General features: G+C 32.8%; 1 protein-coding gene across 1 annotated transcript in view; it reads right to left on the bottom strand.

Annotated features, from left to right (window-relative positions):
* Nucleotides 1-26,732, bottom strand: part of LOC115453317 (solute carrier family 46 member 3) — a 30,188-nt gene extending 3,456 nt beyond the window's left edge. Inside the window, exons 1-5 of the mRNA XM_037440924.1 lie at nucleotides 26,473-26,732; nucleotides 8,325-9,224; nucleotides 6,340-6,499; nucleotides 1,263-1,364; nucleotides 171-308 (exon numbers count right to left, since the gene is read on the bottom strand). Of these exons, the coding sequence (XP_037296821.1) occupies nucleotides 171-308; nucleotides 1,263-1,364; nucleotides 6,340-6,499; nucleotides 8,325-9,209 (1,285 nt within the window). The 5' untranslated portion in view covers nucleotides 9,210-9,224; nucleotides 26,473-26,732. The remainder of the gene's footprint in view (nucleotides 1-170; nucleotides 309-1,262; nucleotides 1,365-6,339; nucleotides 6,500-8,324; nucleotides 9,225-26,472) is intronic.
* Nucleotides 26,733-27,388: the final 656 nt, after the last annotated feature.

The raw sequence follows: 27,388 nt of genomic DNA, 5'->3' as shown, positions 1-27,388 counted from the left end.
CGTCATAAGTTAACAGTGAATATTACGTTTAGTTACTGTAAAACCATTACTTCTTTGTATCTTTAGTACTGTTTAAGTTAAATCAAACCACTAAATCTTCATTGCTGATCAGAATACGTAAACTGGATAGAATCACAATTATTAGGTATAATACATAAGTATGAACTTACCTATATAAATCTGCCACGTTTTAGTTGCGAAAGCGTACATAAATCCAGATAATATTTTGCTCGTGCAAGATATAACTCCAATAATAGCATCGTCAAACTTTAATAAATGACTAAACACGCCGACAGAAAATAAAGTTCCTGAAATGTTAACATACAATATTAGATCTTATTCCATATAAATTAGCAGTGATATTCTTACTTATTACTTATTATCATTTTCTTTTTCTAGTAGAGTATCGATAGTAAATATCATAGGCTATACAAATGTTTTCGTTACCAGCATTTTTAGTATCTTTGTGTAAAACGACTGCAGGTAACTTTAATTTTGTCGCCACGTTTGTGTATTTGTATTTCACGATTATCAATAATACACAAAATAATCTTGATTTACTGATCACGCATATTATATTAATAATAAAAAATAAATGGTGGAAATTTTCTAACTAGAAAGGTGTACAGCTTAATGGTTTTCTCATACTAGTGCCGAGTTTCGCTCTTACGTGCGATATTAGCTGAGATGCTGTCAAATTAGGGCCACGATCTTAAGATAGTCGCTATTTGATATATCCATATTAACATAAGCTAAAGTGATATCTTAAGTCACACTATGTGACAGATTTTGAGCGCTGAGTATTGTTCATTTAACATCGTCGTCTCAGCTAACAACAAGCTCTTAAGTGACAACTTAAGCTTGGTTTATTTAATATCTCAACATTAACAAACAGTCTTACTTATAAAAAATTCGCAAAGCTATGCATAGTTAAAACACAAATTTACTCGATCAGCTGTAAGTCAAAACCCGCCATCTTGTCTCTTAATAAGGTTTAAACTAAGAAGCCGGTGATGTTTTTGACAGCTATTTAAGAAATTCTTAAGCACCTCTTAACGCTAAATAAGTTTATAAGTAAGACTGTATATATATCTACCTAAAAATATGCTTAAGGGTGAGATTGATTTTTTAATACGACTATAAAAACAGTCATCTTTACAGCCAAAATCAATTACATTGACACTTTTAACACTTATATTAAGCGGACGATAATCAGTTTAACTTTAACTCTATAACTATTTATAATAATTGTGTAATATTACCTACTAATGAAGTACACATTGCGTAAGTAGAGAACATACTGAAGTCAACCTCGTTCCAATTGAAGCGGTACCTCGTGAACAAGTACATTACAGACATCTCACCTGGAATTTAAAGAATAATTAATGGGTCACAAAACGATAATACGAGCACGTTGCTATAGACGCCTCGACTATCCCTGAACCTTAGCACCAGAATTAGGAATTAAGACTCAATACGGATCCAAGGCGACGAATTTGACTATTATAGCCAACGGTAGACTATATGTTGCGTTCGTTCTAATTTTTTTATAACAATCTATTAATCATTCAGTGATAAAATTAAGATTGTAAATTTCCCATATGCTAGTTTCTCATTGTTATCCGTCTTTTTACCTAGTTTCTTTGAACAAACATTAATTAAATATCGTTTCGAGTGCGTTAAATTATTTGTGCTATATTTTATCGAACTTAGCAATTCTATTCACAGCATACATTCACCGCAAATCTCCAATCCTGTCATGTTTGTAGAGGACATTGAACCGTCAGTACCGCTTATTGCTAAATAAAATCAATCACTGTGCTGTCTGTTCCAGATTAGTATTAGCATTCAATATACTAAGCAAAAACCGTTGCAGAAACGTCTTAACAATATACACTACGATACTTACTGGAAGTAAAACAAGGTCCAATTTGATATACCGTAAGCAAAAGGTTGTCAAACGTAACGATCGGTATGTTGTCGTTTTATTTCGTCTTTTTGCCCTATTTAAGATAAATAATAGGTAGCAGACTGAAATATTCTATATAGCACGTTAGACATGCATGTAGTCGCTTTTAAGCTTATCCGTTGTCGCTTTGGGAAGGAATATTTACCGCAATTGTATGTTATCAATCATTACCACACAAAAAAAATTGAGAAATGAGACCAACACAAAAAATTATAGTTTCTCAAGATCTAATACTCTTGTTATTGTTGATAGACAAGGTGTTGCTTCAATACTCTTAATTACAATTATTAAGCACCGTAATTAGTAAAATAAAATTATTTTGGTTTGCTTCTTTGCTTAACGTTTTATTCGGATTCAAAAAGCATAAATATCTGCAATGATAACCAACAGAAGCATTACTTATTTTCTGGCTAGCGACAACCACGTTAGAAGACTTCGCTCAGGGACTTCGCCATCAGGTGTCACCACAAATCATTAGATCTCAGAAATTTAAAGGTCGCTTAGTTATGCAATATCGAAGGTCAGAATAATTCTGATTCTAACTAAAACATAACATAACCAACCAGGGCCCTTATTCTGTATGATAGTGTAAACGCGTAACGCGGCCGTGTCATGTTATCTTCGAGAAATGTGCGTGGAATAGTATTCTGTAAGCCAAATTTCTATAGTCCTAAACATGATGTGTTGTGTTACGTGCTTGTTACGCACTGTTAAAATAACGTGCGGGATAGAGAATAAGGCCCCTGCATGAGTATGACGTTAATGATAAAAAGAAGGTCGTGCTAAATACACAATAGGTATCCTATTTAATTTATTTAATTAACTAGATATTAATTAGGTATTCCACACCGTCTCAGAAGTAGATGGATAGGCATCAAAATACTAGATAAAAATGGCATTTGGTTGCGCCTCGTTACATGTGTGCTAGTAAATATTATGGTACCATGCATATAAATCGCGAGATTTTATATTAGCAACTTAATTCTCAAAGGTACAAACAGTTAAGTTTATCTGCGCCTGGAGGTGGTCGTTGCTAGCTGTGACACTGTTATCTTTTTCATTACTGTAGTAAGCAACATACAATTGTACTATACGTTACTGTAAAGATTTTGTTCAATATAAATTTATTAATAAAATAACAAAAAATGTACCGAATACCGTGCTGAATCGAGTTTAAAATGACGTGCGTTAAGTTTTTATAGCACCGTTACTATATTCAATTGATTTGTTACTAGATCCAAGGAGACATATTTTATTTAAACAAGCAGTTTGTTTATTATTTCATATATTTGATAATGAATTTAATCAACAACTCAATACCAAACTTACCAACTTTACAAAGAAACTATTAAAGATAGGGAACAGAAATGGACAAAAGGTAATGTATTTAATCTAATAATAACCTCAGTAAAGATATTATGGATATTAAAATATATTGTACTTTAAAATCAAGGACTTTAAGTCTTAATCGTGATTTACTCCTTAGTTGGTCAAAAGTATTTCTTGTCCATTGCGTTTCCCTTACCTATAGATACAACAACAACAAATGCGAGATAAGACTATGAAAATTCAAGTAAGGTCAAACCAACTTATCCTATAAGGATAATCCTTAATTCCTCACGATCAATTTCTCCCTTCAACTCGGAGCCAATGTTACGGTTCGTTTTCAAGAAAACCATTGACGCAAGCATAACAATCAATTACTTGAAGCACGTTAATTCGCATCACATTCAATTACACAATTGAGTTCTAGTTACCTATTGAATGGCTTCTGTAAACTTTGTGTGAATAAATGAATATGGTAGCCAGTGGTGGCAGGGCTTATGCACAAATGCAGTATATAAATATAGAGTTACTATCGACATAAGATGGATTCTTACTTATTATATCAACCTTTTAGAATCTATGTATCAATCAACAGATTTTTTTTTGTACGTTTAAGAGTAAATTATCCACTCTTTAATACGACTAATAAATACAATAGATATTTCTAGACATTAGAAAGGGAAAAAATGTGGCTTAAATGTTAAAGGAACGAAACAGGGCCTCTGCAAAGATTTTTTTCGAATAAATATGGAAGTTGGTTTCTTTAAAGCAGACTCCATAAATCTACCAAAGTTAGTGCTGACTGTTGACATTACTGTAAATTGTTTTTCTCGGAACATTAGTGCCATTGTTACAACTACCTTGTATTAGATTGTCCAATTTTTATTAGTTCATAAGAAGGCGATTGCTAGTTGGGAGTGGAACAGAATGCCGAGAAAAATATTCCTGTATATTATAATTTTTGATAGTAAAAAGATCGCTCTAGAACTGAGCACAAAACGTTCACAATAATGAACGAATGATCATTAACCAATCAAACAAATAATAAACTTTAAAATCATAATATTTAGGTCCGCACTATCGCCTATATATTACTATTTAATCAATACATACACCTTAAAGACTTGGAATTATGCAATACACCCGTCGCTTGCGCATAGAAACAATTAACGCATAGACTAACGTAACAAGCATTAACAATGCGCAATGTCTAGTGCCACCATGACAGACCTACGCGTAAGTTCCTACTTTCAACAAGGAATCTAAGTTCATCGTTTAACCAGCTATGCCGGTTAAATAGAAAGCGAAACTAGGGAAAGTGGTACCGTAACTAACGTAATTCTAATCGAGTGGAAACACCTGAATGCCAAGGGCAGGGTTATACACTTATCTGATTGCTGTGAACTCAAGATAATCGATTACAAATAAACTAACTTTCTTGTTTTAATTAATTATTTAAATGTAGAATTTAGTGGCCAGTGACAAAATTAAAAATTGCTCATGAAATGACAAATACGCATTACATTTATCTTGATTTTAAATAATTATAGTTTCAGTGGCTAAAGGATTCAGTAGGACCAAGGTCTACATTTTTCGCATAATTATAAAATTAACATAGTGGGAGATATTGAATTCAAAATTTAAACAATTACGCGTACTATCGCACACATCTTAATATTATTATCATGATTTAATGATTTTATAGAGACGACATACTTGTCACAGTGATGAGTGCATCAAGCAAGTACGCCAATCCTAATTTATAAATTTGTAAAGATGGGTGTGTGTTTGTTCCTCTTTCACGAAAAAACTACTGGACGGATTTGGATGAAACTTTACAGTAATATTGGTTTTACATCAGAATAAAACATAGGCTACTTCTTATAATGATTTTGTGTAATTTGATCACAATATAACAATAGATATCAAGTAAGTCGGTAAAAATATTCCGGAAAACTCCTTCACGTGAGCGAAGCCACGAGCAAAAGCTAGTGAACTATAAAAATAAGTGTTTTTCCAATTTTTATGACCTATTTGAGGCCGATAGTTTATATGGTTTTATTCCACTCATGAAATACCAGGTGATAATTATAAAAAAGGTGTAAAAAAACCTGTACTGTACCTAACTTCCATTAGACATTAATCAGTATCCAAACAACGATCACCTTACGTGTGAAAATTATTAGCTGGATATAGTATTATTTATTTACACTACATTAGATATTCTAAATGCTGTCCAAACTTGCGTAAAATGTTTTCAGATTATACGAATTATTCAATACTATAACTGATTTCTTATATGGAAAAAATTATAATATAAAAAACCGCTATAAAATCTCAAAACTAGTTTTATTTCGATAAACTCAATAATATATTCAACGCATCATACATGCAATTGCATAATTTACGACTTATGAGTCACGAATCAGTGTTATTGAATAAAAATAAACAATGTTAATTCAATAACAATTATGTTACCTTAACATTTTGCCGCAATATATCACACTGGCAGTAAAAATTAAGAATTCATTCTATTTATAAAACAAGTTTAAATCTCGAATAATAATGCGTTATGTCACATATTATTATATCTATCTATATATATAATTGATTATGTCACATATTATCTATCTATATATATAGTTGACGGAGATATATATATATATATATATATATATATATATATATATATATATATATATATATATCCGTATTATATCTATATAGGCCCCTGGGCCTCTTTAAAAAAAGTAATACCATAATTAACGGCGATAGTGCATGACATAGAATCTCTATACGTCATACGGCGTAGAGATGTCCAATACCACACCGTACCCATTCAGCAGGCATAATTCATAATCGACGTGGTCAAATCATGGGTCAGACCATAGTTTATAAATATCAAGATTTCATCCCTAATTCATTAAAATATAAAGTTTCATTAACCTTAAGACAATAGCCGAATATTATGTAAACAAATAACATACTTAAGTACAAACAAAGACAAAATTACAATTCAAAATATTTAAAAATTAACTACTCACCATAAATGGGTCCAATAATGACACAAAGCACAACAACCAGCATGATCACTCTCAACCTCCGGTTGTTGGGGCCATGTTTAAACGCCACCATCAATGTTTCCTTAACATACCGCGTGTCGAAGAAATTTCGCAACCAATCACAACAATTTTTTGCTGGCTCCTGAAATATAAAATGCTGATCATTCATTACGATTTTTTGCTGAATACTTATTTATGTTGGACTGTTTTTTACTATCAATGCGGTGATGTCACATGACTTTAAATATAGGTAAAACAAAGTATAGTCTAATACGTGGGAATATGAGACAATGAATTCTTTTGCGTCATGAACACTTGCCGTATCTTAGAATGCCGACAATATAAACGATTTCAATGTTGACGTAAATAATAGTCATACAATATAATTGTTTCTTTTCTGTTGTAAGGATGAAACCTTTTGTTTGGCATAACTAAAAATAAATAAATATGCAAACAATTTAAAACGACAATATTATGTAATAGGTAATACCTAAGCACTATGTAGTGCCTAATTTTAGAGACGATTAAAGCGTCTGCGCTGTACCTTAACTGTATTCGTTATAAAAATATTTTCTATCTTATCACTCAATAGATAATATAGAATTTACCAGAAGGCCCTTTCTTGCAACCGAGTGTGACACCAATTTGGGTCAAGTTGACGGACTTTTTGTATTGTTACGCACGAATAATCTATTTTAGTCATTGAACTTGCAACCTGTTATATAATCACGGCTGTTCACGGCCGGACTAGCCATCTCTTGTTTTAAATATTTTTTGTTTGCAAAAACATATTACTAGAAAACTTCCGCGTATGAACAAGTCTATGAATGCAATGACTATTTTATTAATGATGCAAAAAATGTTTTAATATTTGCAATTTTGCTCTTGACTGTACCGACCTTCGCGGGATCTCATCAGTCTAATGTACGATCAGGTACAATCATCAATACCCAGTCACTTGTAGTTGTGAGCTATTATGCAACGCTTCAATGACATAAAACCTATTACGTGTATGATCCGACCATGCGTTTAGAAAGGTCTAATGGTACGGTTGTGTGACGAGGTCAAAACGTATGGCTCAAATTTTAACAAAACATTTAGACGGTCAAAGCTTTACCTGAAATGTTCGTAATGAGATTCTTCTCATTTATTAAAAAAAAACTAGATCTTCTAGGCCACCCGTTATGATAAAAGTGCATGCGTAATAATGAAATAGTTAACCCAAACAAAATTGCCTTTGCTATCAAGGAAAGTATGAGTGTTTTAAAATCGGTCTGATCTAATACCCATTGGTTCCCGGGATAGAACCATAAACGCTCCAATCTTTAACTGTTGTAGTACAAGTGCAGATATTAGTCATATCATATAGAAACAGGTATTTTTAAACCAGTTCCAGCTTTTCTGCCCACTTTCACTTTGAAGAAATCTAGATTAAAACCTTAGGCTTTTAAAAGGTGTTTAACTGTTTCTAATGTTAGCATTAGCCATAAGAATTGTCTATAAAGCGCATTGTTTGACACAATGTGCTATTCATTTCAATTGTATCAGTATGTAAATGCTCGAACCGTCACTCATAATCCATAATTAGATGACATTAATTGGACCGTAACACTGTCTTATCGATTGAATAGCTATGATAAACACGCGGAGACTGTTGTTTCGTTCACTGAAGCGTTTAATCTCAAGCCTTCATCAAGGTGTCACATTAAGATCATCTATACTCATTTCATTTGGATCAATGTATGAATTGTATATGATTATACTTGTATACAAGATGACTATAACTTAGTATAACTTAGAAGTTGATTGTGCGATAAAATTAACCTATGAGCTTTGCGCCTTACTATCTGGCCTATAAAAAGAAGCGTGGCAATTTTATTTAATGGCAACTTTAGATAGATAACTCTGATGTTATAAAACATTTATATCGATAAAATTAACTGTTATAATTCAAAATATTGACTCACCACGTCTGGATTAACTTTCTTCACTTCCTTAATCCTGTAGTACCCATATAGGAAACTGAGGATATACAACGTAGCACTCACAGAAAACACACCATATAAACCTATTTTTCTCACTAATATCCCACTGAGTGCCGCGCCTACAGGCACTCCTACAGAATGGAACAGATTCACAATTCCTATTCTTAACGTCCTCTGTTCCTCTGTAGTCACGTCAGCTATGTAACTGAACACTCCCATAAACATTGTGAACCAGCCTCCAGTCAATGCTGGGAATATTGCTTCAGTCACCGCTGCAGCTTCCACAGGTAACTCATAGAAAAAATAAGTATTTACTATGAGACCGATGCTTGTCAAAAATTCACCAATAATTGGCAGAAGCATGCAAAATTTCCTCTGGCCTACTCTGTCACTGTATGCTCCAAGAAATATCAGGATGCCACAAGGCAAAAATGATTGTAGAACGGTTTTCCAACCCGCAACAGACGCTACTAGAGTTTGTACTGCTTCTTCTTCCATTGTGTAATTTGCTGTTTCTCTTCTAGTCAAAGCGTCGCATACGTGATGGTCAAACTGTAGATTTACTCGACAAGCTTTCTCCAAATAAAGATTCTGTGTCGCCAACGCAGATAATACTGACGGCATCACGTAACACGCCAAAATTGGCTCTACTGTGATCATAGATATTACTCGTCTAGTTTTTTGGAATACGTTTAATCCTTCCCAATTTTCCGCTACATCTTTTTCAGTATTAATACCGTTATCCTTACTCTTATTATTTTTAAAGCTGTTTCTAATTACATTAGTTCCATTTAAGTCACCGCCATTTGCAATAAGAGTTTTATCAAACACTTTGTTATTCTCTACATTTTTAGTGTCGACAGCCATGACTGTCACGGGTATCTGGAAATGAAACATTAAATTATTTTTTGCGTTTTCATAAAAAGTACGCTCTATTTAAATTCGTATTGAATCATGCACATTTTTAATTTATTTCTGCAAAGCGAAATGTTTTATAGCACTATCATTTAGTGTTTATTCGTGTAACGTTGGGCTTTTGTACCTTTGATTGGTAAATGAACTAACACCGGACGTTGTAATCATTTCATGATTGCCGCTGTACTTAACGTAATCGTCTCTGTTGGACGGAATTAACTTTACCCAGACACAATGGTTTATCATAAAAGAGGATCGTCGTTTCCAACGTATTCACGGAAACTGTAAATCTTTTATTATGAATATCCTTTTTGTTGAGGTTATCAAGACGTATAGCGCACGTGACAACGCCATCGAAGCCGATACAACACGGATTTCATGACGTCTAAAAGTCTGATAGCTAACAATGAATTTTAATTTAACGGTTCAGTACTATTGATTGTGCCGCGTAAATAACTTTTCCGCGTCACGACGTCAAATCATTTTGACCTAATTATATAGCCTAACTTTAAACCTAACGAAAATTAGTCTAATAACAAAATGGACATCCGTGTATCGGTTTCCGTTTCATGATCAATGCATGATGATTTTATTTATGTAATGCCTGTTTATACTGTGGGAAAATAAAGTTTATTGTGAATAAATTTGGTTTGGTTACCATGTTTGAGGAAATGAATCATCAGTTTACATACAATAAGCATTTTAAAGATCATTATTTGGCGTTTTTGTAGTTTATAACGTGTGTTATATTCATCCCATATATATAGTACTGTTGAATCAATCAACCAAATTTTATTAAAATGTTAAGGAGCACGTTTATTTTAAGAACAATGTCTGATTTCTATTTCTCTACGTCTGCTCATTGAAATGATGAGGACAAGGAACTAAAAATAAATTCCGAGTCTAACGATAGGAAACAAAGTAACTGAGTACTCTAGCTGGTCAATGCAATTGCTTATTATACCTATGAGTAAAAACTACAAGCTAGTTATGTAATTTTTTTCAAATACGCATAGTGACTCCGCTGCACCTGATAGTACGAGTAGATGAAGTAGAATCCAGATAAAGTCATGATGAGAGATGATTATCCCTCGTCAGTCGTCAGTCGACAGAATTATGCCTGCCGGTTTTTCCGAAACCGTATATATACAGGCTGATTGGCTAGCAGTTTATTCAGCTAAATAATTAAATCTATACTTTCAATTAATATCGCTATGCTGGCACTTAAGTGGGAACAGCGAATAATAGAGATCAATAAATAGATCCCGATGCATTCAAACTCGTGATGTTTTTCTAGCCTAACTGTCCGCAAAGTCCGCATCGTCAAAGGACAACACGAAGAGCGTGATCGCGAATGAATGTTTGTTTTAATTAATTACGCATCCAATAAATAACGACTTTAATTGAATGATGTACTATTATTGTCACTTAGTTCCATGGAAATTCAACTGACAATCTAGCTGTTGTGAATGCAGTTTAAAAAAGATATATTATGCATTAGATATATTAATGGAGCCCATAAACATATATAATGTCTAATCACATTTATACAGAAAAATGCATTCTTACTAGTATTTACTGCGGAATCGCTTGTTTTCTTCCGTACAGCGGTCCATTATGAGTGGGTATACTAAGTCTACTCTGTTATTGATTTCAATAATATAAATAGTGACTGCAGAATGCAAAACAATAATTGATCTATCAATTACTGTTATATATGTGTTAGCCTATAGAGTTTCAATGTTGGGCAAAGGCCTTCCCATGATCCTTCCATAAATTGCGCTAAAATTACTTCTTAATGAGTTTGTCCTACCATATCTTCTTTGGTGAACTTGGACGCCTAGTAGTGTTTTCACGGTTTTATAAAATGGCAATACTAGCCCAAAGGTTGACAGACATACGACTGACGTAACCAGCCTAATTCCATTAAAAACAAAGCGACTTTCTGAGCTACAGCGGCAATTTGGTGTAAGCGCAATTCGGTGTTGCGAACACAATCTGTTAATTTAACAACCATTGTTACAATACGATAATTATTCCAAGTTCTTATTGACGAGGAGTACTTGCGTAGACACAACCAACACCATATACCACAAAGTTGCTTTTCGGTATAGTCTTGTAACTTCTAATGTCATAATACCAATATGTACAACCAGCAGTTCTCAGAAATAATCATGCAATGCTGAACTGGGATCTATGGAACCACAGAACTATTATTTCCAATAAAACTGATTTTGTGATAGTAGATCGATTGTCACAACAGGCAGTATTTGATGACGTCACTATTCCGTATGACGATAACCTTGTTAAGGCTGAAAAGGACAATATGTCTAAATATTTAGACCTGGCACACGAGGTTACTGAGATGCGAGATGTGGAATGTATATACAATCATTGTTCCGAATGTCGTTTCTGTCCATGGGTTGATATCAAAGAGCCTCGACCAACATATTCTCGGCACGCAGCACGTATTGTTAGGAAATTCTTTACTTTGAATCCCTAACCATCGCTGGCTTGAGTTGGACCTCGCTGACAGAGGTGATATTCTTTATATATTATACATTGATATTTTTATGTATACTTAAAAAAATAAAAATTACATTCAAAATACAGAGAATACGTCACCATCAGGGGTGATGTTTTTTTTTATATTATACATTAATATTATAGGTATACATAAAAATGTAAAAAACTTTCAAAATACAGAATAAATCTAGCATACATAGATATATTTGTGAATCCCAGTTTTATGTAATTTCTGGCCCCGCCACGAATTGCGCTTGAAGTAAATTGTATCCAATTAGTGTGGGTAGAGTTTAATTCAGTTAAAACGGCGAACCATTCCAATTTTAGACAAAAGCAAATTTTGAACTACCTCGATGGCGTAGTTGTATCACGGTACGCCTGCAGTGCTGAGGTTTAGTGTTCGATCCCCGGGCAAAGTGATATTGGGTTTTTCTGCTCAGTATCAACGCGTAATTTGGAATACATCTGGAAGCCTTTGCTCGCCCCATGTAACTTCGTAGAACGCAGGGGCGTCTCCAAGATTACTTTTAGGGCGGTGCATCTACATCTACACACTATAAGTAGGTACTACAAAATCATTAAATTTACAATTTTTTTTTCAAATACCAATAGCGCGTGTATTTGTCTGGGCTATACCATAATGAAATCGCTATGGTTGATCGTCCTCATTATCATTGGGTATTTATTTTTGTGATTTATTCTTGACAGGCGGGATCACGTACATCCCCTTGCACCCCCCTCACGGCGCCCATGATATAACGGAATAAACACCGCTGAAAGTGGGTACACCAGTTGCGCCTTTGACCATGCCTTTGGGGATAAAAAGCATGAGTACAAATTTATAAGTATAGCATTAGACATCCTACCCTATTAAAGGAGTAAGTAGTTATATATTACATAGGAATTAAAATGCAGATAAACACTTTAAACCCATCTTTTTATGTAAACATGTCTATGACTAGACATCGACTCCCTACTGTGGAGTAGGTTTGGGTTATTTGTCCATTACGCCATGCATGTTCTTTGCAAGGGTTTGACATTACGCACCTTGCAAATCATGGAATTGATGTTATAATCTGACATCTATCATTATAATAATATAATAATATTAGCCCTGTATTATATACTGGCCCACTGCTGGGCACAGGCCTCCTCTACTACTGAGAGGGATTAGGTCTTAGTCTACCACGCTGGCCCAGTGCAGATTGGTAGACTTCACACACCTTCTAAATTCCTATAGAGAATTTCTCAGATGTGCAGGTTTCCTCGCGATGTTTTCCTTCACCGTTAAAGCGAACGATAATTCACATCTATCAGTGTCTGGTCATTAATAACAGTACTTTGGTAAAACCGGTAATACCTACTAATTGGAACTGAAGATTGTTTACTGGTTGGTTTCGGTAAAAAATTGGAAACCGCATCGAAGCAGAAAAAGTTAAGTACATTTCATTGCAAAAAATATCAGGAAAGCATGGCGCTAAGTGTAAAAAAAATACCTAGTCATTTTCCATACATGCACTTTTTCTAATAACTTTGTTAATCCATTGATATACATGACTTGAAGTATCATTAACAATTGCCCATGAATTGATTTCGCAGAAGCCAAAGAGAAATAAATATTAACTAGTAACGTGTTAAACTTAGAGACAAAAAAGCAAAGACCAGCCAAGAACGATTCGGGCTCTTATACTGAGTCCCATACCTTTAAATAATTTATAAAAGTCGCGGCTTGTATGATTTTTCCTTTTTGCCAACGTCAAATGTTTATGCACACGTGTATAAAAAAATGTCGTCAGATTGTTGAGTATAATACTCGTAGAGACAAGTGTTAAGATTTATTTTTATATATGTTATAATGACATAAAACATATAGGTATATGTGTTGCAATTTCTGTGTAGTGGTAATACTGAAAATGACAGATTTTTTATAATAACATGATGCATCTTCTCTAGATGTTAGTACCCCGACACTTAAGGGTTCGAAGAATCATAGACATGCCAAATCTAAATCATTATTATCTCGGAAACCGAAATTAGTACCCAGTGTCGTGGCTCACTCACACTGGCTCACTCCCTATCTTATCATAGAGCGGAATACACACGGTGAAAAGTTAGTGCAGTTGTGCCTCTGTCTACCCCTTAGTCGGCAAATCGTAAAAATATATGAATGTTTCATACCACGACAAGCTTGTAGCTGAATTGTTCAGCGGACTATGTGATGAATAACATGCATTGGAAGATTGAAGAGACGTTCCTCTTAGATCAGCAAATACACTAATAGTTAAATTTTGACTCTAGGCATCAGAGAATAAGTTGTATTTACATCATTACTAAGTCTACAATCTAAAGATAGCAGTAGCATATAAGTAATAAGTAACTGTATAGTCAGAGATTTAAAAAAATAATACGACTTGACCTGATACAACTTGCTTTAGAGAAAGTATACTTAAATAAAGGAGGACTGACCTTAAAAGAAGTTGGTGATAACACGAAATTGCAAACTGTTACTAAAACCAAAGTTCGTAAAAAAATTAGCTAAATTAACACTAAGCTGAATGATTGACAGTTTCGTGCCGTAAAAACTTATCAATAGCAATATTTAAGTTTACGAATACAAAAAGTATATTGGAAACAAAAAATACAAATGATAATGGTTTAAGAAGAACTATAAAAAGATGTCCTTATTGTAACAACACAAATCACTTATTTAAATCACGTAACAAAAAAGAAGGAATATTATAAATCATCACGTTTGCTGTTATCAAATGAGACGTAAGGTGTTTAATTTGTAATAATAACGGAGTAAATGCACTATTTAAACATGATGAAAATGCAACGTTTTAACACTATTACTCGTGCAAATTTTCAAACTGTAATTTGGAAAAAATGTTACTTTTGTATTTGAAAAATGATTATTTTGTGACAAAAATGGCGACTATGTTTACGCCGTATTTACCTAATATTATGGATTTTAACATACATAGACATTCTCGTTTACGCCTTATATCCCTGAAGGGATAAGCAGAAGCGAAACTAACGCACCCATTTTCCGGCGTATGTATTCCGTCCCATTATGTTACGGGGGCGAGCCCTTCGCCCTATCTGTCATAAATTTCAGACTCCGAACTGATACTGGGGATAAAAACCCAATATCACTTCGCCGGACCCGGGAATCGAACCCAAGTCCTCAGCACTGCAATCGTAACATAATACAACTACGCCACCCAGGCAGGCACATTATGGAATTTTCCATACGAATCTTGCAATTATGTAAATTCTCTACGTTAAAACGGTAATTCTTGGAAAACTTTATATTTGTAGATACCGGTACCACTAGGTGATGGCACCGTTCTATCTCGACTTTAGCCAAGTCCTAATAAATTATATAGGATATTATACAGTTTAACCACAAGCATAACACCACCTCGTTATATTTTATTTATTTCACTTTATATCATATAAAGTATAAAGGCATTACCACTTTTCTAATTTTTTTATCACCTTCAGAAGTGACTACCAAAACGTGATAACTAACGCGAGACCGAACCAAAGCGACATTGGGAGTTATCATGAAAATTTTCCTTCTAAATAAAGACAGCCGAATATAACCTAGTGAATGCCCCATTCACCTGTCCACTAAAGCAATTACACACACAGCGGCCTTCGTCAACTGCGAAATAAACGTAATTGATTGTTAGCTCTAAAGATATATCTTAAAACCTACAATAATTATTATTAGGGTTGGTGTCTTTCAAATAATAAAAGGAGAAGGCTAATAATTTCGGTAAACTCATTCATAAAATGTACGCAGAAACGATCGAATTTAACGCTTTATGGATTTTTGCATAAAGATTCGCCGCAAATCTTTCAGAAAAGTTTCGACATCATTAATCATTTATGACAATATATGCATTAACAATGCATAAAGCATCGTGAACACAGGAACAAAGGGGCGATTCAAAAATAATCATCATAACTCAACATATAGGGTATCCATGAATTACATCTCATCATACTTCTTGTGGGAAAGAGGCAGATTATTTGTAACCAAATTTATAGAGGAGGGGGTCCTCAATTCGACCTGTTTTTTTATAATTTAGCGAAACGGAACGTAGTGAAATAATTATAAAAGCTCATTCGAACTAAACTATCTGATACTAAACTAAAATAGCTCGTTATTTCCTCAACCTGGCTTGTTGCTACTGAAGTGTGTGTATGCTCCCTAAGTTTATTACTTGTTATGAACACTCCTTTATGTAACGTTTAATGCTAAGTAAGTAGTTTTACTTCAATCTGCATTGATTGCATTATTGTATGTTTTTTATATTTTAATTATTATTCAATATACTACATTCATTATGATCGGTTGTCTCATTTAAGAAGTCTCTAGGACCCCCAACATTTCATGGCGACCCTGCCTTAAGAGTCTGCCAAGGGGCAAAATAAAGTTTTGTTGTTGTGTGAAGAATCCAAAATGTGTCGCTCTACAGTCGAGAAAGAAGAGGTTTTCCTAAACCAGAATGCGGCAGGTGGAAACAATGACGCCCTGCTAAAGGACATCGGAGGACACTTGGAGCGAATGAGCATCATTACCATCATCATCCTCGTCGCAATTTCTGTCTTGGTAATATACTTTCTTTTAAAATACTACCGAAGCTGCCATCGCCATTGGATAAATGAAGATTGAATGTCGCCAAACAAAATTATTGATTATAGGTCATGTATAGAATTAACAAGTCCCGAATTATATATTTTATACAAACATATCTATGTATATATTTGTCTAGCATTTGAATAATGGAGGAAACAACGTGTGTGTCATACTTATTATGGGCCGAACAACAATAACAAACTTGATTATATTTTGCTGTGAAAGTCGAATTATAAAGTAGAATACTTTAAGGTTATTATGCTAATCGGCGATTTACATATTCATATAGATTTTTAATAATGTAAATTAAGAGAATTGATGATATTAATATTATTTATTTTTATTATAACTACGGTTATGTTATCGAAGTCAAATAAAAGTGGTGACGAATTTGAATTAATTACATTTAACCCGTGGGTTTCAATATACCTACTTATTAGAATAAGGCACCCAGCAGTCTATTCGGTCGGAAATTATTTACGTAGTGCCGTAAAACTTGATAATTGCTTACGAGCGACGGTTACTCAAACCCTTTGAAACATTGGATCGCACAATAAAACGAATATTTGACGGGAATACTTTCATAATACATATTTTTCTGCTACAAGTATTTTTGTAAACTATCCAAATGGTACATAAAAGCATTACTTTCGGTAATATATTTTACGTGCTTCTACTAGGTCACAATGAAAATATATAATTCTCGATTATTCTGCAAACTAAAGATTAAATTTGTTTTTAAAACATCTAGAAAAGAATCTCTTCACAAAAACACTGACGTATAAAACTCGTCTACATAAGCACTGTTTCAATAACATAAATAAAAAGATTTTCCCAGCAATTATTACCAATAAAACATTTCTCCTTTACTAAAAGATTTCCTCTTTAATTGTTAAAGAATAAGGTCTATAGACGAACTTACCTACCTAAAAACCAAACACCTACACACTATTGTAAACTAATTTATATGTATAAATAAAATATCTGTAATTTATTCACTGTTGACATCCAAAAGACACTTGAAAATAATCCCGCCTTCAAATATCTTATACAAAAACGCTCGGTCACTTTCACTACTTCCAAGATCAAATTTGATCAGACCAGCTCGCTATGCGTGCCTTGCCTTCGTAAACTGATTGTCTAATGTTTAATAACATCTTTGTCACTGATCGAGAGTATTATTTAAACACGCTCTATTGATTTCTGCTATTTGTAAACGCAAAGAGACTGCTATGAACGATTGTCACCGGCCTCACGTCTATTCGTGTCTTCAAAAATATTCGGCATAGCTGGGAAGCAATATTACATGCTTTTTGATTTTTTTTGATTTGGGCTCGTTATTACAGACTCGCTTTCTATCACATCATCGGACTAAACACAGGCAAAGAGTGGGTGCCTTGTTTGCACCCCTGACTACTCCTTCCGAAATAAAGTGGCGATGTAGTTTGTGTTGTGTTCAGATTTATATCTTGGATAGTTTTGTTACTTCAATTGATGAGGTAAATTAATTATCTAAACTATATTGTTCGGCAAAAATAAAAATGGTACCTACATATTTTAATTACATTTATAAGTAGTAGGAATCACTACCCCAAAGTTGATAATTGTAGGTTCACGCAATTGAAAATAAAAAAAACAATTCTAAAAAACAAAACATTTTGGTAATAATTTTATCATTACACAACAGCTAAAGGCCACCGTATAAAAAAAATTCATTATTGCTAACAAAGAAGGCAAGAACTAAGTTTCGCGAACACTTGAATTCAAATCTGTATATAACATCTATTTTATTCTTGAACACCACTGTAATTTAAAAAACTCAAGCAGTTTTTTGCATTCGCATTAAACTGTTAGGTATTTATTTTAGCTATCTATTTATGGTGATACTTCACACGAACTAAGACTTTTTTCTAGACAATTTTCTGAACTAAATAATTCTAAATAAAACTAGATATTAATTCGGCCTTTATTTGAGATTGTCAGTAAAATTAGCGAAATCTCGATGTGAGAACATATCAGTAATTATCATTTAATAATTATCAATGAAAAGAAATATAATAAAAAAAATCATTCATCAGAGGTGTATGCCCTTGGGATTTGAACCTGCGGACATTCGTCTCGGCAGTCCGTTCCACAACCAACTAGGCTATCGCCGCTTCATGCATTTCGGTTTAGCATTAGAAATTTATTTTAAGTAATACAATCTCAACATCTCGTTTAATTCAATTTTCCGTCCTAATAATAACTATTATATCCAAATATTCCTTATGAAGTTATGTTTGCTTGAGATGGCGAATAATCCTTGTCCGAGATAAAAAAGTATAAATTATCCAAAATTCATCACTATAACAAACTCTGTCAATATCGATACAACCGTTCCAGACTACTCAAAAACAAACAGGCAAGGAATGTAAAACGCTTATAGAAAATGAGTTAAGAGAAAAGCTTTTATTTCAAATGAAGCATCTAAAACGACTTGACGGAGAGTATTAAAAGAAAAGTATTTTAGAATCCTACATAGACAATTAACCGCGCGAAGTAAACCCTGTAATGACGGCGAATAGATGATATCTTCTTTTATGGTAAAGCAACCTTGGACACCGTGTCATTCTATTGTTGCCCAACTTAACATGCCATCAAGTAATTACATGCACTTTTGTTGTGGTTTGTGTGGAACTACTAAAAAATAATACAGTAAAATATGCGAACAATTGAATCGTTAGTGGACAATTAAAATCCTATTTAGTTTACGACCTGTTTAAATTACCTATTTGATGTTGAAAATTACCTGGTAAGGTTCATAGGCACTATATTAAGTACGAATATAACTATATTATAATATTATAGGATAAATAAGGCTTATAGAGCTGCTGCGTGGTTATTTTTGCGTATAGCACTATCCCGAAATAGATGTTACATTATTTTCTGGGCTAAAAATAGGCTATTTTGCACAATTATGGCACCTGTTGGAACCAGATATGATTACTGAACTGCGTTCATAGTTAGCAAAGACAGATTCATAACTCGTGTATTTAAAAAAAATACAATCCGAATTGATAACCTCTTCATATTTTTGAAGTTGGTTAATAATGGGATTTGATTGATTGTCAAACGTTTAAATCTGCACGTGCTAATCACCTTGTAGTGAGGATTTTTTTATATTGAAACCAGAAGTAATTTTTGCCTCTGACTAAAAAATATGACGTCTGAACTAGCATCTGATAGCATCCAAATAGCTTTTTTATTACTTATTACGTATATCAAATTGTTACTTTTTTATTATAGCTTAATAACTACAACATCTCTACGTCATTATATATGAGAATTTTAATAAAAGAATAATGTGATACGAGACGGTCTTATCTATATTTATCATGAGGTAATATTTGTTTGTTTCTAGAAAGTACTTTTTACATGTAATGAACATATAATTCATATTTTTATCAGAATATTTATTTAGTGTAAAAATCAAAACTTCGATTGAGAATGGTTATAATTTTATTTTGATGTGAATATAATTTTAAGACTGCTTAATTTTAAAGTTGAAGACAATAATAATTTAATAAATTCTCTGAGAAAAAACATTCTCAAAATGTGTTCGCAAAGCGTGAAAAATATAAATATAAAATCAATTAACATGACATTGAATTTAAACAAAATTTTAATATTACCGTGGTTATATTTAAAAAAATCGTTACATAACTTAATATCAGTGCAATTTTTATCTGCAGAAAAAAACCTTATCAAGTGTTTAATAAAAGCACAAACTTCGCTAGCCTCAGCCAGTTCGGGGACAACGGTATTTTATTTGTTTCTGGGAAATGTACCACATATCAAATTAGAGCAGAATATGTTCTACCACTAATGATAAGATCTCTGGCTTAGCAACCCAATTAATACCTGATAATAGATTACATTTATTTCCTCTAAGACTATTAAGATTTGGCGTTCAGCAAAATTTACTTGGGTTTCAAGGCGTGTTGAGTGTTTCAACTGTGTCTTGAAATAGCGGCGCAGTTGGGTGCCCGCTCAGAGTGGAAGCAAAATTTGCTGCCCAAAGGGACTGGGTGAGACCAAAAAAAAGATTTTCAAGAAATAAGTCTTAAGTAATAGACAAAAGTACATTTTACATATTTTACTGCCTCCCTAAAAGTGACCCCGTCGCCCCGGTACGCCACTACCTCGAAACCGTCCCTATATGACCTAGCTGCTAATTAGCTAATTTTACTCAACCATTTTCTTTATCAGCCACGAGGCCAACAGTCATATTAGTAGTTTATGCTCATTTACAAGAGATAATTTCAGACTCCGAGTCGATATTGAATATGAAAACCTATTATTATATCATTCTATCCGAATACGCGACCTACGCACGGCATTGGTGCCCATGCGCAATACAACTACGCCATTGCGGACAAAATGAACAAAACATACAAATATTTTGCAAATATTTTAATGTCTAACCCCTAGAAATCACTAGACTGTGACAAATTAAAATAATAAATCTCAAATCTATTTTCCCATGACGTATGGTGTTATTGTTATAGACAAAAATTTTAACAAAAACAGACTACGAAAAAAATGGATCGAAACTAATAAAATACCTCTGGGGTGACGCGCCATCCTATTTCAAGGATAATAACTAGTTTATAAATTGATATATGTATATATATTATCTGCATCAGGTTTTGGAGTCAATACTCCCAAATGGCCAATGGCATTGGTTATAGATATTTACATAATATTTATATATATGCACTTAAGTATTTAATTTTCAGGGTGGAATATTCTCTTGTTTTATACTTTCCAGTTTGTTTTCTCTTAGTTGAGCATTCCGTAATCCGTACTAAATAAAAAAAAAACATTATCGATTAATAAGAGAATAGCAGTATCGTAATTTTACAACCGAAAATGAAATAAAAAATATTTTTAAAAATTGATATGTATTTGCTCTGGCGATCATTCAAATCCGTTCTGCGGTATTAGGGTTAACTTCTAAAAAGTTCAAATATTACTACAAACTCGGATATAGGTAGGATAACTCCTTTATAGTGTTGTAAATCACTTAAGTTAATTTCTCTGGTAACTATGTTTCCTTCATTTCGTAATCGAACATTGTCTATGTGCAATTAATTACATCTGTGGTAATATAAGTAATTAATTATGCTTTGTCTGCTATGTCTACGACGTTAAGTGGACATTTTTATTGTGCAATGAAAAATGAACTTTCTTAAGTAGTATTCAAAGGATATCTACTTGGTTCTAATCACTAACTTTTCTGTCAAAGTCTTAAATCAGTTCTAGACGAAGATTTTTAACATGTAGAAAAAAAGAAAGAAACACTAGCAGTCGCTATGTTGCTATAAAAATATTTTGCAATAGTTTTTAATCGTAATATTGGAAAGGTTATTGATTGATATTTCGTTGAGATTAGACATGTTTTAAATTAGCCTTGGTTAAGCGTGACGAGATTTTTTAAAAATTAAAATCAATTTCACTTTAATTTCTTAACATACGTACTTCAGACAATGTAACTAACGCGATACATAAAAGAACTGCCTTAGTATAGTATTGTAATTGTAAATAAGGTTGTTATTTGAATGCGCTTATTTCTGAGACTTCTGCTCTGATTCTAAAATTTCTCTTACTGATAGGACGCTGCATCACCCCTGAGGATTAGTGTTAATTTTTTCCCAGGCACCGACTACTCATAGGTGCAGCGACGATCACAATCTATTATTTTATAATATTAATAGGGACTCGCCACAGTTTCACACGATCAGCTCTAATCTATATTCCATATAGGTATGTATAAAGCTGAAAAGTTTGTTTATTTCATCGCGCAGGAACTAAAAAAAACTATTTTGTTTTTTTTTTCCTTAATAGGAAGCTACATCACTCCTATGTGTTATAAGCTACTTTTTATCCAGAGGAAAATATTTATCCCGGAAAAACAATATGACGCGGGTGGAACCGCAGCCAAAAGCTACTTATTATTAGCAGAGATGATCTCTGGTTGCCCGACTCTACCAAACTTCGCAGGACAAATCGCTGGACTAATCTGAAGTTTAATTTCATGAAAATCGCTTCAACTGTTTTAAATTTTGTTTTTTATTATACTTTATTGTACACCAGAGACAAAAATCATAGAACAAGAAAAGAGAAAAAAGTACAAAAGTACAGAAAGTATAAAATTCATAACGCGCATACGGAGTCGCATTTGTTTTTATATAATTATCAATTAATGTTAAAGTCACTCATAAAAGAAATGAATCGAGACTAAATTATTGTGACAACAAGCCTTTGAATTCGTATATCAATACAATAAGACAAAAAATCCAAACCAGATTCCAAACCTAGCGACTAGATTGCTTTTAGGTTTTTACAACAAGCAAATTCAAACACATGACTGTCACAAACTATTCCGTAGAGCAATGATTCGTAAATCTATATACCTATAAATTGAATATTACGTAAGTCTTAAATAATAAACATTATATTATTATTGACGCAATTCTTAATCATTCACTAATCATTTTTCAAAACACAGAAGAACAAAACCAAATGCTCCTTCATTCTTAAAGATTGAAGACCTCTATCTGTTATTTTAATCAGCTATATATTTTAACTGGTGGTCGTGTAGTAATCGAAATTAAAAAATCGAATTGAATATATTTGGAACACGTAATACACATATTATATTTTACTGCACTTCTTCTTTATATGAAATAATCATGCAAAATCTCATCTCTGTCGGCGTTATTTCCCTAAAAATGGCTATTTAGCTTCACTTATTACTATCCAAATAAATCATAAACATAGTAATAAACTGTATGTTTGCACCGTTCCTTTCTATTTCAAAGCTATAATACGCTACATGAGATTACCAAATACTAGTTTCACCATCGACCTATTGACTTCTTAGCTTAGAGTACGAAATAAGAGCCTCCTAATCTCCTGATCGTTTCATTTTATTTAAAGTGAGCATTTGTATACGTTTATTGACGTGATTTTAAACTCGATTTTTCCAACTAATATTGGATCTTCGGCAGATATGACTGGTCAACTACTTCAAACGAGAGTTGTCAATTTTTGATATGACAATCTTAGCAATTTGTCCGCTAGGAATATCTTTACAGGAATAACGATCTCACTGGATATAAACTATGGTTTATCCAAGTAGGGTTATGTGCCAAAAAAGTCTTACTTTTAACGAACATCTTAAAAACTTTCATAAACAAGCATATGCCTATAGTAAGGACCTATTTACATAAGGTCAAATAATAATTTAAAATCAAACCAATTACAAATCAATACATTTAATTACAACACTTCAAAGATACTATGTCAGATGTTCTATTTAGATAAAAAAAATCTTAATTACTATTGCTTTTATTATTGTTATTATTCGATACAATAATGCCAGTATCGTGCGAAGTGGCAATCCATAATCTCTACCTACCCCTACGGGATAGATGCGTGATACTATGTATACGTGTATTATTGAATGTCATTAATAAATATTTTTATCTGTTATCCACGCTATTCGTTTATCATCTCATTCATTATTATTTAAATTGACAAAGAAAGCCCCAAAACTGGTCATTTAAAATATACATATTTAAAAATAATGGGTAAACACAGACAATATAAACATAAAACTGTTAGAACAATGAAAAGCAATAAATTGCATAACACTTGTGCAATTATTAAATTAACTTCATCTATAAATACACTTGGAATAGTTGATTTAAAAGAAAAATAACACTAAACTTGAACCTATACATAATTATTTAAATTTAATTTTAATGTTGTGTGCGAAACAAGGAAGTGATGGCTTCTTGAGGCGATGTCAAGATCATCTTTATTCTTAATGTCACTGGACAGTAAACGAAGTATGCGTGTAATAATTGCATATTCTTGTTCACATATTTACCGAATAAAGAAATCATAGTAGGTACAAGTACACTTTGAAGAACAAACACACATCTCCGAAGGTGTAGGCTGATGTGCATCCACTCACATTTCGCCATGTGTGTTCCGTCCCATAATGTGATAGGGGGCGAGTCTGCCACCATTTCGGGCACAAATTCTAGATTCCAAACCTGATACTGAGCAGAAAAATCTAATATCATTACTTGATCCTGGAATCGAATTCGGATCCTCAAAGCCGTGTCGTTCCGCGCACATATTACAACTAAGCCATTGAAGCCGTCACTTTTGAAGATGTGTTATTTATGAAGAACACCAGTGAAGTCGCGTATGAAAGCCTGTTACAAATCAAGATATTTTTAGGGAAAAAAACTACGAACTTGTATAATACTGAAAGATAAAAACAAATGCAACGAGGAAATAAAAAGTTAATACAGCATTATGCAGTCCAATCTCTACCGAGGTCTATTATAATAACAAAACTCAGGCGTATATTCATAATTCTGCTATTTTCGATAATGAATGTATATTATTACCTTTTTTGTTCTGTTAAAAAAACATTGACAGACATTTTTTTATATAAATCGTATAAACAATAACATTATAATAAGGTAATTTGCGAAAAGAGCCCGGTTCCTAACATGGCCCACCATTCATGTTTTGGTTTATTTTGTAATACAAAAACACACTACTATTTTTGTTACTTATTTTATTATTACACACAAGATGTAGTGGTATATTGAAATTTTATCAAATGATTTTCTTTTTATTATGTCTGGAAACGATTTTAAAATTAAGTGGCCCGTCAGTTGTACCGTTACTAAATACTTATTTAATTCATAATAGCTTACGTTTGTGGCAAAACGTCTGCTTAGATTTAATTACTTACTACAATAATCCATTGCAATTAGGTTTTTATGCTAAACTGGCAGTAACATGTTCATATTTAATGATTTTTTTATTAATTTATATAAAATAAGCTTCTTAAAGACGAAGGTTTATTGTTTCAGTAACATGCTTGAAAAGTGTTGGGTCAACCCCATATAAGAAAAATAGAGCACAAACTGCCGAGACGAATGTCCACAGGTTCAAAACCCAAGGGCACCTCTAAATTTTCTAAAGTCATGTGAGTATTCTTAATAAATTAGCACTTACTATAATAGTGAAGAAAAACATCGTAAGGAAACCTGCCTACTTGAGAAGTTCTCTATAGAATTTTGAGGGTACGTGAAATCTGGCAATCCACTCTACGCCAGTATGGTGGATTAAAACCTAATCCCTCTCAGTAGTAGAGGAGGCTCTTGCCCAGCAGTGGGACATTATTAAAAGGCTTATATTATTAAGAACACATACATGAAAATTCAAAGAAATAATAGGAGCTAAATTGCAATAAAAATATCCTAATTACTTATCCTACGTACTTTTTCAAGACCGGCATGTTTGATGTTTATATATGCGTAAATACAAACTAATAGATTTTTCTAAATAATTAGGTATTTGAATTATTTTTGGTAAGATTATAAGTATCGATATAATTTGAATACATGTTTATTTTTATCCATTTTTTAACCTATTTATCAGTTTAATAAAAATTCCGTTACAACCAGCAATGTTACACAATTTAAATTCAATCGGTTTCCAATGCCATTTTCTGTATATGCGTTACATCCATTCGTGCTGCGGCAATTTTTTATTTTATCATAATTACTTTTGGTTATTGCATATAGTAGATATGTACTAACTTGACATAATTGTTTTAATTGTTGTTACGTAAAGTTTTATGTAAGATTTTATTTATTATATTTGTAAACGAACATTAACTTAGCTATCTCACAAGATTTCCTTCGTTTTTTTGCATGAGTAATGGATTTAGCTTGGGGATATAGTATAATTTTTAAAGAGTCAATATGCTATTAAATTGCATAGAAAATATTTAAAATGATACTTTTTTACTCTATTTATAGTTGCTAAAATAACCGTTACTTATTTATTACAACTTCAAACTATGTTGAATATCATCGAGACGAAATAAAAGTAAATAATTTTATCCTAAAATACCAAAATTAAAATCTTTATTTATTATTAGAGAATCGTATCAAATCTTACCTTATATCCTTTAAAATTAAGAATTTAATCACAACCAAATTTCATCACTTCACTTCGGCTTCATTTGTTTTAGTTTCCCCTTGCTTTATTTTCGAACCTATTTTAAAAAATAGTTAAATAATCTACAGATTCTAAATTCAAATTTTATTGTTATAATTGAATATGTAAATCGAGTGCGGTCTCTTGCGCCGATCCTAGGCGCGCGCGTTCGTCACAAGCGGTAACAGTTAGGTGATTGCAGTTTGTTCGCACTGGCTCACATTCTTAACCATTTCGACAAGCGGATGTCACAGAGTGCTGCGAACATCGCTGACCATGTCACAGTAGCTATTCATTCATGAGCTCCTGGTAACTATCGATAGTTTAATTCGCATTCGTTGACTCTTTCCGATTGTTTGGGTACTATTGTCGTACAATGGGTGATATAAACGTCACATATAGGGATATTAGACGTAATTTGATAATGATTATTGACTTCCATACTGAAGACTGGCTTTTTAAATCTTAATCGATATTTATGCCAAAGTAGGCACTCGATATAACCGCTCCATCATGTAAAGTACATTGAAACATTCGCATTATCAATAAAACTTCTCGTTTTCTTACATAACGATCTCCTGCAATGTTTTAAAGTAAATTTTATTACACTTCGATTCTGAAACATTAATAAAATCGAAGTAATAAAACGTGATGTTGAATATGCGAAAAATTCTTCGCATATCACTTCTACTTTTTAAAAAGTGATTCGTGACTTCGTGTCAAATTTGAAAACGTAAACTAGAGTAGAATAGTAAAAGATATTCTAGTTAATCGTCATCATTATATTAAGCCTTGCAATATGTACTTATATTAATATAAACTCGTTTACATGATAATGATAAATAAACAAATATATGTTTTATGCATCGACCTTGCA

Source organism: Manduca sexta, chromosome 21 (genome assembly GCF_014839805.1).
Source record: "Manduca sexta isolate Smith_Timp_Sample1 chromosome 21, JHU_Msex_v1.0, whole genome shotgun sequence".
Taxonomy (NCBI): Eukaryota; Metazoa; Arthropoda; class Insecta; order Lepidoptera; family Sphingidae; genus Manduca; species Manduca sexta.
The sequence above is the reverse complement of the archived record's forward strand: the minus strand, read 5'-3'. Positions and strand labels throughout refer to the sequence as shown.